Source organism: Capra hircus, chromosome 6 (genome assembly GCF_001704415.2).
Source record: "Capra hircus breed San Clemente chromosome 6, ASM170441v1, whole genome shotgun sequence".
NCBI classification, from domain to species: Eukaryota; Metazoa; Chordata; class Mammalia; order Artiodactyla; family Bovidae; genus Capra; species Capra hircus.
In genome coordinates, this window is record NC_030813.1 from 113,037,839 (window position 1) to 113,049,533 (window position 11,695).

General features: G+C 49.0%; 1 protein-coding gene across 1 annotated transcript in view; it reads right to left on the bottom strand.

Annotated features, from left to right (window-relative positions):
• The window catches only part of QDPR (quinoid dihydropteridine reductase), a 19,463-nt gene extending 8,090 nt beyond the window's left edge, over nt 1-11,373 (bottom strand). Inside the window, exons 1-4 of the mRNA XM_018049755.1 lie at nt 11,226-11,373; nt 8,100-8,192; nt 4,612-4,708; nt 1,621-1,761 (exon numbers count right to left, since the gene is read on the bottom strand). Of these exons, the coding sequence (XP_017905244.1) occupies nt 1,621-1,761; nt 4,612-4,708; nt 8,100-8,192; nt 11,226-11,324 (430 nt within the window). The 5' untranslated portion in view covers nt 11,325-11,373. The remainder of the gene's footprint in view (nt 1-1,620; nt 1,762-4,611; nt 4,709-8,099; nt 8,193-11,225) is intronic.

The following is an 11,695-nucleotide window of genomic DNA, read 5'->3' on the forward strand; positions in this document are numbered from 1 at the left end:
TCAACATCTGAAGGAGTAACTGAGCAAAAAGAAACCTGGAGTAAATAATAACCGTTCACATTTCCTCCTGACTCTCCGCAATACCTGTCTTAAACCATTTACATCCATTAAGATGTTTGCAAGTCCCAATCACCATATAAAGGAGGTATTACTGTTTCTTCTCATTATACAAATGCAAAACTGAGGCTCAGAGAGGTTAAGTAATTAGCCAAATATCACACAGCGACCAAACGGCAAAACCACAATACAAAACCAACCTGTATAGTTCCAGATCCTATAGTCTTAACCAGTATCTGAAACTATAAGCAAAGAATGATACTAATAGACCAAAGGCAAGGGTAGAAAGCTGTTTCGTCCTTCAGAAAAATTAGTGTTTCAGTCCTCGGGTTTTCTCTTTTCAATGTCAAGCTACTACTCATTTCTATATTTACTCTCTAGAGTCTCTGATTTTAACAAAAATCAGATCTCAGCCAGACTACCACTGAACATTTACACAGTGTGAATTACTGTAAGAACCATGGATTTATAAGATCACTTTCTCTGTGAAACCTAATAAAATGAGTGGCAAAAAAAAATATTAATTTGTAAAAGCTTCACAGTTCAGTTCACTACATGAAAACTGAAAAAGATGCTCAAGCTTTCACCACTTACTAAAGAGGTCCTAAAGCACTCCCCCTCTCTTTTTTTCAAGAGTTTAATTTAGGTGGTGGAGACAGTTTCTGGCTCCCTGAACTATGTTCCCCGCTCCCTGCTTAAATCCCTTTATCCCAATCCAAAGGGAGAGTGAACTGTGCCCAACCCCTCACTAAATTCAGATGGTGAAGTCTTAACCATCCCCTGCTCGCACTTCAGTAAAAGTGTCAGTCACTCAGTATTCGGAGAAGGCGACGGCACCCCACTCCAGTGCTCTTGCCTGGAAAATCCCACGGATGGAGGAGCCTGGTAGGCTGCAGTCCATGGGGTCGCTAAGTCGGATATGACTGAGCGACTTCACTTTCACCTTTCGTTTTCATGCATTGGAGAAGGAAATGGCAACCCACTCGAGTGTTCTTGCCTGGAGGATCCCAGGGACGGGGGAGCCTGGCGGGCTGCCATCTATGGGGTCACACAGAGTCGGACACGACTGAAGTGACTTAGCAAATCAGTATTATCCAAATTCTCCAGGCAAGAACACTGCAGTGGGTTGCCGTTCCCTTCGCCAGGGGATCTTCTCGATCCAGAGATTGAACGTGGGTCTCCTGCATTGCAGGTGGATTCTCTTTTTTTTTTTTTTTTTTAATTTTTCTTTTTGGATTCTCTACTATCTGAGACACCAGGGAAAAGCCCATATTAACGAGGTGAGAGTCCCGGGATGGGTCCCAGACACACACACACGAGACAAGCGGATGCCAGAGGATCATGGTCCTTGGCCAGCACGGCCGTGAGGACAATGCATGTGAAAAGACGAGGGGCGCTGCCCCGAAGAAGATGTGGGCCTAATAGGAAGCAAAGTCCACCCAACTGCAAACAGCCCTGGAGGGCAAAGGGCTCTAGTATTCCCCCTCCCATGGAAGCGCTCAGCACCCCAGCGAGCGAGCAAGTGTGAGCATTCCCATTTCACAGACGGGGAAACAGGCTCACCAGGCGTCCCGTCCAGGGCGGCCCTGGCCCCCGCCAAGGTCAGGAGGCCTCCTTCCTTGAGGTGCTTGGTGGCCAGGTGGCTGGAGATGGTGGATGTCCACACGCTCTGCTTCCACATCAGGTCACAGTTTTTAAAGAGCGCTGAGCAAACAGACACACGAGGTCAGCATTCACAGGGAAGAAACTGAAGGGTGAGCTTGACCCCCAGCACCCGCCACTCCAGGAAACCCCCATGGCCACTCTGGGTCTGCAGGGAGATCTCACACACACACACAGCCCACGGCTTGTGCTCAGAGATGCAGGTTCAAGTCCAGGTCACGTGACCAGCCAAGGCTCAGCCTCCTCACCTGTAAACTGGTCAGTGTTAGTCGCTCAGTCGTGTCTGACTCTGCGACCCCACCCGGCTCCTCTGTCCATGGGATTCTCCAGGCAAGAATACTGGAGTGGGGTGCCATTTCCTTCTCCAGGGGATCTTCCCGACCCAGGGATCAAACCCAGGTCTGCTGCATTGCAGGCAGACGCTTTACCGTCTGAGCCACCGGGGAAGCCAAACTGGTAAACATCCACCAACAAACGAGGGCTGTTGACAGACAGGTGGGACTGGCTTTAATTCAAACACTGCCCTGCTTTATAAATGGCATTAGGGGACTTCCCTGGTGGTCCAGTGGTTAGAACTCCATGCTCTCACAGCCAAGGGTCTGGGTTCGATCACTGGTCGCGGAACTAAGATCCCTGCAAGCCACGTGGCGTGGCCAAAAAAATAATTTTAAAAATTTCAAATATAAATAAAAGACTTCAGATCTTTAATTAGAACCTATATGTCTAAGTCAAGTTTTATCTGTGATAAAAGATCTCAGGGACTATGGCAACATAAAGAGGGCTTTCACGGAGTGACAGTGTTTCATGGCTGAAAGTTTAATGCCAACTTTGAAGACTCTTTAAAAGAAAGCTGAAATAGCAACTACCTCGCATTTGTTTTAACCCTCTGGCCTCGCCAGAGACGTGAGGAGGAGCAACTGGTAAGGGAGGTCACATCACCAGCTAAACGACCCTCCCCTTCCCTGCTCACAGGAGACACGGAACCCAGTGCCCCCGTGACCCTGAGACAGAGCCCCCCTGATACAGAAGGAGGGTCTGCAGTGGGTGATGACCAAGGCGCTGCATTTCCCTGTTAAGAAGAACTAGAGGAAAAAGGGCGGACCCGCAATGATCACTTCCTGTTCCCCAAATACGCAAAAGGCTGTCAGGTGCTCTGCCAAGCTGATCCCCGACAAACTGACAATTTCACATTTAGGTGTGGTTCGCAGAGAAGGAAAAGGAAATGGCCACCCATGCAGTATTCTTGCCTGGAGAATCCCACGGACAGAGGAGGCTGGTGGGCTGCAGTCCATGGGGTCGCCAAGAGTCAGACACGACTGCGCGCACACACACACGCGTGTGCACACAGAAAATCAATTCCTTTCTAAATCACTTTGGCTGATAAATGTAGAAGGAATGACGGAACTGGAAAACTACCATTTTCCAAGCCCCAGTGGAATGACTGATGCAGGTAGATCATCAATGGATGTTTACAACCACTAGTTTGGGGGAATTTGGGTTTCTCAAGGTGTTTGGGAACAGGATACTCATACATGCTGCCAAAGCACCATCTCATGGGTCACTTACTAATTGCAAATAGAAAAATGGACTTTACGACTGAGATCTATCTCCTTAAGCCTGAGCCAGCATCAAAGTTGGCATCACACTGGATGGACGGTAGAGCAGGCCGTGGGATATGGTGAGGACTCATAGGGGTGCAGAGTGAGGTCCACATCACTCAGGAAGCATCCTCACCTCCGGAGTATTTAACCTGAATCTAAGCAAGTCTCCAGACCTACCTTCCAGTTCACAGCAAACACCAGGGGCAGAGGAACAAGGTAAATGATACCTTAAAGAAACAGTCTGACACATTTAGGGTGGGGGACATTCTACATGGAAACTGCCTTGGACCTGCCAAGCCTATCACAGGAAAGAAAAAAAGATTCTAGATTAAGAGACTCAAACAATGATACAATGCAGCACACAAACCCTGATTAGAATAAATCTAGGGAAACAGCTATGGAGTAGACTGAGGTAACTGGAACATGGGCTGATACGATCAATCCTACAGAATCACTGGTAACTTTCTTAGGTATGAGAAGAGCATTACACTAATGTGAGAGAACAGCCTAATCCTTGGAGACACATACTGAAATACAGTCAAGTGTCAAAGCACTTTCAAATGATTAACAACAGCAGCAAAAATACACCCACAGAGGACACGCATGCGAGAAAGCACGAGAATGCAAGTACGGCAAACATTAACAAGGACTGAACGGTTCCTTCATCTTTTCTGTATATTGGAAAATGTTCACGATAAAAAGATAGCAAATTAACTCACAGCCTCAACAAAAGCTCAGTTGTGAACTTCTGAATGCTCTCTCCGTTCCATTCACTTTCCCAGTTGCCAGTGAGGAGCCCTGAAAGGCTGCAGGGGGGACCATGCTGACTTCATCCTGTCTCTTTTTTAATCTCAAGGCCCCTCTGCCCTAGCTCCTCTGAGCATCTGTGCATGCTGAGTCACTTCAGTCGTGTCTGACTCTTCGCCCCCTATGGACTGTACCCACCAGGCTCCTCTGTCCATGGGATTCTCCAGGCAGGCATGCTGGAGTGGGTTGCCATGCCCTTCTCCAGGGGATCTTTGTGGCCCAGGGATGGAACCCAAGCCTCCCGTGGCTCTTGCACTGCAGGTGGATTCCTTACTGCTGAGCCACCAGGGAAGCCCCCTGACCTCCTTTATGGGAGGTTTTTTTTTCCTCTGTAAAACGGGGTGTTGATCCCCACCTTAGAGCGACTAAAAGGGTTCAGGGCAGCAGAGAGGAAAGCATCCAGCCTGACATATAGCACAGGCCCGGCCTGTGCACCTGGACAAACAGCAGAGCAGGTGAAAGATTAACTCAGAAAAGGACTCACACTTGGACTTGGCATTGCCCCCAGCCCATCCTCCAGCCACGCAAAGGATCGCGTCCACCTTCTCTGTACCCAGGAGTTTCCCCACCTCAGCTGTCACCTGAAACAGAAGGGCCAGAAAAGAGGCACAGATTGTCAGGTAAACCTCGACAGGCTGACGCCTGACGTTGCTATAGTCACCTCCATTGAGCTTTCACTTTTTCGTAAGTCAGTTTACAGTACCTGGCAATTAACACTTTGAAAATCAGATGCAGGACCAATTTACAATGAACATTTTGGACAGTAAAGCCTGACTGCATCTCAGTGTGATTTTCATAAAGCAACCTAGAGTCTTCTGAATATTCTAAAGGGTGGAGACGTACACATTCCTGGGATAAAACAATAAACAAAGTAGGAAATGTTTAAAAAAAAAATCACAAACAAATTCATGAAGCGTTCCACATTTTTTTAAAAAAATCGCCTAGGATTTCACTGCCTATAGCTAGATTTCTGGTTATTTCTTTCCAGAATTTCTTTGCCCATCACAGAATTATAATCTGAAATAATCAATTCTACTCTCCCTCCAACACAAACACCCCATTAACTGTAACTCCAAAAAAAAAAAACCAAAGCCAAAGAGAAATTTTTTCCTTTAAAAAGAAAAAAGCAATAAAAAATAATTAATGGCAAAATGTTGGTAAGCAATGAATACATGGGGGTTCATTTTAATTTTCTACTTCTATTTGATTAAAATGTTTAAAGTGTTAAAAACATACACATGTCTTTTGTTATAGTTTATTAAAACAAAAATCTGAGTAGACACACAACCCTGGCCATCATCCATGAATCTTTTCCATATTTTCCTGGAATGGCTGAATGGATCATAGCCTGTCAACAGCTTTGTTAAGATCAAGCTTCTAAAGAAGCAGCTTAACACAGGCGTGGAACTCTCCCAGCAGTAACATTTCAGTCTCTGACGGCTTTCCCTAACAATTTCTGAGCCTCAAATCACTCTTTCAGGGGAACTGCCTGGCGGTCCGATGGTTAGGACTCCACCCTTCCACTGCCGGGGGCATGAGTTCCTTCCCTGGTTTGCCAACTAGGATCCTGCAAGCCACGGGGCATGGCCAGAAATAAATCAATTATTCTTTCATAGAGACCGATTTGGCAATGGAAACCAATCTTTCCTCTCCTCTACATTCTATACCAAAATCTTTCAATTTAAGTAGATCCCTGACCGTCCCTTAGCAAGGACTTGACGTAACCCTGGTCCAGCTTGTGAGATCTTCCTCCTGTTACCCAGTTCCCTGGCTGCCTCGCCTTCATTTCTAAGCCACATCCCATTGCCGACAGCGAGATCTCATCCGCCAGAAGCTGCGTCATCTCCCCGACCTCTTACCCGCACACAATCTGCGCTCTACCTTTTAGGGAAGCACGGAGCCCACAGCAACAACGCTCCTGCTTGATTTGTCTTTTTTTTTTTTTTTTAACCACCTCTGTGTTCTATTTTTATAATAAAATTAAAATGAGGCATTTTAAAATTCCTTGCCCTTAAATTCTTCCTTCTGCCTATCCAACTATCTTCTATAGGTTGAGTTTTTTTTCTCACTTCTTCATCTTCTGTCACTAGTGAATTTTCAGCCTAAGGGAGCCAATTTAAATATGCCTGTGTGTGTGCTCACTCAGCCGTGTCCAACGCATTGTGACCCTATGGACTGTAGCCCGCCAGGCTCCTCTGCCCATGGGATTCTCTAGGCAAGAACACGGGAGTGGGCTGCCATGCCCTCCTCCAGCGAATCTTCCCCACCCAGGGACTGAAGATGCATCTCAAGTCTCCTGCACTGGCAGTGGGTTCTTTCCCATTAGTGCCACTGGGAAGCCCTAATTTGCATGTCCTAAGGTTGAACTTCCTCTTCTAGAGCTTTAGAATCAAAACCTGGACGTCATGCTGTCTGTCCAGAAATTCCTGATTGAGCGACTGGGGGATAAGAAGGCGCAGGAGGGGTTAAAGATGTTAAAAGCTAAGCTTTTCCCAATCTTCGTCCTAAAGATGCACCGTAGAGTCAAGTCTCAGCTGTGGACGATTTCACGTTCGAAATGGGACACAGACATCAGAAAGCGGCAGCTAAAGGAGCAGGAGAGACACTGGCCGCAGAGGACCACGTCTGGAGGAGCTGCCGCTGTCCACACCCAGGGCCTCCCTTGCGTCTGGTTTCACTTTTCCTTGCTTTATTCACACGAAGCTATTCTGCTGAGAAGCAACTTTAACATGCAGTTCAGAGCCCAGGTTCAAATCCCGGCTCTGCTATCTATGACCTGTCTGAGCAAATACCTGCGACTTCCGTACCCATTTCTAAAAGGGAGATACGATGAGACTTGGCTTTGGGGGCGTTAAAGAGATTAAGTGGCCTACTGCAAATAAGACACTTCTTACGATGTCTGACACACAACAAATCCATAGTGAGTTTTCCTATTAAGTCCAATAAAACCAATAAGAGCATTAAGCACAGGAATCATTAGGAGGCTTCCTTGGACTGCGAGCTGCAGGGTTGGCATGAAGACCACAGATAGCACATCCTTCATGCAGCTGGTGGGAAGGGCTCTTCCAGAAACGCAGACCTGCTTAAGAGCATCTCAGATACTTATACCAAGACATCCAACAAACTGTCAACAGTTCCTCCTCGGGGGCACAGTCACAGGGAGAAAGACGGATATTTCACAATTATCTATATAGCTGTAGAGTTTTGCCTGACTTCTTTACATTACGCCTGGTCGAGACGATTCCCCTGGAGAAGGGAATGGCCAGCCACTCCAGTATACTTGCCTGGAGAATCCCATGGACAGAAGAGCCTCGTGGGCTACAACAGTCCTCGGGGTTGCAAAGAGTCCGACGTGACTCAGAGACTAACACTGTCACTTTCACTTTATAATTGGAAATGATCTAGTTTGTTAGTATTTTTGCTTTGGGTAGGAGGAGCTCCGCTTTCTGGAACGAATCTTCAATAAACAAGAGATGGAGATGAAGATGTTCACCACAGTATTCTTAACATTAGTAAGTAAAAGAAGTTAGAGTAAAAAAAGAAAAATTGCCAAAAAAATTTTAAATGTACAAGGACAAACCGAAGAAACTGTGACCAATCCAAAGAAATATTACAAGTTGACACAGAGGTGTTATTACGTGATTTGAGGAAGAATTCAAGCTAAGTTAAGTTGAAAAAAGAGAAGCTGACCATAGCTTATAAAATACGAATTTATCCCCACCTGTAAGACTTATAGCATGCAGAGGAAGCACAAGAAAATGGGCCAAAATGTAAACTAACTAGTGAGCTAACTAGACATGGATCATGGGCTACTTGTCTTTGTATTTTTTCTCACTTTTTCCGAATTTCCCTCCACGAGCACAATGGCTCTCATAATTAGGGAAACAACATCTGAAAGAAGGAGAACACTCCGCCCGTGGAGCCCTCTCCCCAGGGCTCCCCACCCCACGTGCAATGCTTCCCTGGAATCACCTGGTCGGCTTGCTCCGTGAACGAGTCTGTCATTTTAACCACGACGTTGGCACTGGCCTCTTCGTTCTCCTGCACGTCGATGCTGGCAACCCACTGGAGCGAGGAGAAAACAGGTTTGGTCCAGAGGCAGTCAGGCATGACAGATTCAGGCGGGAGTTGGAGACAGGTTAGAGGCTTAAGCAAAAACCCACTAGAGGAAGGACCTAGCAATTGACCTCTAGCATCCCCTGCAAGGCTTTCCGGCTTTGGCCAGCATACCCCTTCCTGATCCCCAGGCCAGTCCACTGTACCTCCAAACACCTCTTTCCCTTCCACTCTCACCTCTGAAAGCCAAACCCTGCTGGTGCAGAGATGCCCGAGACCAGGGATTTGCAAACCTTTCCTTAAAGAGCCAGAGGCTAAGTCTTTCAGGCTGTGATGGCCATACGACCTCTGCTGCAACTACTCAACTCTGCTATCACAGCTAGAGAGTAGCCACAGAAAACAGCCCAGGAATCGATGAAAGAGCCTGGCTGTGTGCTGAGAAGACATCAGTCGAGGAATTATGAATTTTATATAATGTTCACATGTGGCTACTCTTCTTTGGATTTCTTTTCACCAATTAAAAATGGGGAACTCCTTTTTAGCTCTTGGGCTCTGTGATAACAGGTGCCAGGCAAGATCTAGCCAGTGGAGAACTGGAATTTTCCAACCCCTGTCCCAGAGCACAAAAGGATGACTGTGGGCATGCATGTCAGGTCAGAGTTTGAATCCTGGTTCTGCCATACAGCGACTCTCTCATCCACCCACTCGGCAGAGGCTCCTCCCATGCAAAATGAGGGCTGTCAGCAATCAACTGGGTTAGTGAGAGAATTAAAAGAAATGCAGGATGCTACGGTGGACGAGTGGCATCACAGACCCAATGGATACGGGTTTGAGCAAACTCTGGGACGTAGTGGAGGACAGAGGAGCCTGGCATGCCGCAGTCCATGGGGTCCCAAAGAGTCGGACACAACTGAGCGACTGAACAATATCAGCTGCTGACACTCGGTGCTGACTCAGAACGCTCCAGGGCCGTGCAGTCAGAAGGCCCCAGAGATACACATCTCCCCCACAAGCTTTGAAGAACAGAGCATCCATTCAAAACACTCACTGCTCTGTGTCACAGTGAGGAGGGTACTGAGACAAAGAAATAGCTCATCCCAGAGCCCCCAGAGCTCCCAGGAAGGAAGGGAGGGAAAGACAGAGTCACAGGTAAGTCAGCTCTCCAGATTCACCATGTGAAAGGACACCCACCGTACACCCCCTTCCACCCCGCCCTGAGAGGAAGCACAGCCCTTGCATCTGTAACACATGGACACAGGAGCCCTGTATTTCTTTTTTAATTGGAGGATAACTGCTTTACAATGTTGTGTTAGCTTCTGCTGCACAACAGCGTGAATCAGCTGTTTGTTTTGTTTGTTCAGCTGCTCACTTGTGTCCTTCTCTTTGCGACCCCACGCACTGTGGCACCCCACGCTTCCCTGTTTTTTACCAACTCTCGGAGCTTGCTCAAACTCGTGCCCACCTAGTCCTCTGTCGCTCCCTTCTCCTGCTGCCCTCAGTCTTTCCCAGTATCAGGGTCTTTTCTAATGAGTCAGCTCTTCGCATCAGGTGGCCACAGTATTGGAGCTTCAGCTTCAGCATCAGTCCATCCAATGAATATTAGGATTGATTTCCTTTAGGATTGACTGGTTTGATCTCCAGGAATCTGTACCATTTTTCTAGATTCTATATATACATGTTTTAACTCTGTATTAAGGTTACTGGAAAGACTAAATGGGACTATGAGTATGTAGGGGCTCTGATGTGCAGGAGCTTCCTGCCTGGCCCTGGGCTGGCAGTTCCATGGTTACCACCCACCGCTCCCCCACCCACCCCCCTGCAGATCTGGGAAGACATCTCAAGACAGGTAAATGGTGGGTATTCAGAACCCTTCGAAGCATATTCCTATACTAATACGAGATGAAAACCCTGGCTGCCTTTCTCCCTGGTCCCAGGCTGCTGCTGCTGCGGGCAAGTAAACCCCCAGGAAAGCTCCTGGAGCTACAGCGGGGTCTCTGAGCAAGAAGCCGCTGCAACTGAAGACACTGTGGGCGGAGCTGCCACCTGGAATTCGCGGGGCAGGCTGGGGGCAGGGGGCAGGGTCCCTGGCTCGGTGACAAGCGCACCTTCTACCCATGATGCCAAGTACTCCAAGTAGTCTTTGCCAAACAAAAGGCATTTGCAAGCTTTCAAAATATCACATACAAGGGAAGCTAATGGAACAGGGGTATATATCAACAGGGGGTTTCCCACGTGGCGCTAGTGATTTAAAAAAAAAAAACAAAACACGCATGCCAATACAAGAGATGCGGGTTTGATCCCTGGGTCAGGAAGATCTGGACAAGGAAAAGACAACCCACTCCAGTATTCTTGCCTGGAGAATTCCATGGACAGAAGAGCCTGGCGGGCTTCAGTCCACGGGATCGTAGAGTCGGACACGACTGAAGCAACTGAGCAGGTATATATCAATAACATATCTGACTCGATGGACGTGAATCTGAGTGAACTCCGGAAGTTGGTGATGGACAGGGAGGCCTGGCGTGCTGCGATTCATGGGGTCGCAAAGAGTTGGACACGACTGAGCGACTGAACCGAACTGATATCAATAGTAGCTAACATTTAAATAGCTTTTACCAGCATCAGGTAATTTACAACTTATGCGTGATGACACCGATTATTTAATCCTCAAAGTGAGGCTCGCTAACATGAAGCGGTCAGTTCAGGGTCACAGGGCTAGTAACCCCAATGGCCGTGAACAAGGCAGTGATTTCAAATCCTTCCCTCCCGTGACCTATCCCTCGGGTTCTGGTCTGTCTAGAATCATGCTCGACACTCCGGACCCCGCAGAGGCCGGAGAGCAGAGCCCCCTGCACCAGCCTCCCGGCTGCACCAGCCTCCCGGCAGAGCAAGGCCCTGCACCTCGGCCCGGGTGCGCACGCAGACGTGTAGACCTGTGCACCTGCAAGCACTCACGTCTCGGGGGTTCAGCGGCCCCCAGCTCCCTTCCAGCCCGCCCTCCAGCGCGGCGCGCGAAGGCTCCTCCGCGCCAGCCCGCCGAATTACCCAGTTGCGGGCCCGGAAGGCCTGCACGCATCGCGAGCCCAGCGCGCCCCGGCCGCCGTACACCAGCACCCGGCGCGCCTCGCCAGCGGCCGCCGCCATCCCTCCGCTGCGTTCGGCTGCCGCCGCTGCCGCCGCCCCGAGCGCGGACGCCGGCGCCCCGCCCCGCCCCGCCCGGCCAAGAGGGGCCCGCGCAGCGACCGCGCCCCAGCCCAGCTCGCTGCTGCCGCCTAGCGCGCGCCACCCGCCGGAGCTCGGCCGGCCCCAGCCCCGCGCGCAGGAGGCACTCTATTCAGTAACGCCCCCGCGCGACACCCGCTGGAGACGTGATCTCCAAGAGCTGTTTCATTTTCCTTTGCACAACAAGCCTGGGACAGGTTGTGTGTGTGTGCGTGATGTGATCTCCAAGTGGTGTGCGTGTGCGTGTGTGCCTGTGTGTGTGTGTGTGTGAGACAGAGAGAGACATGATCTCC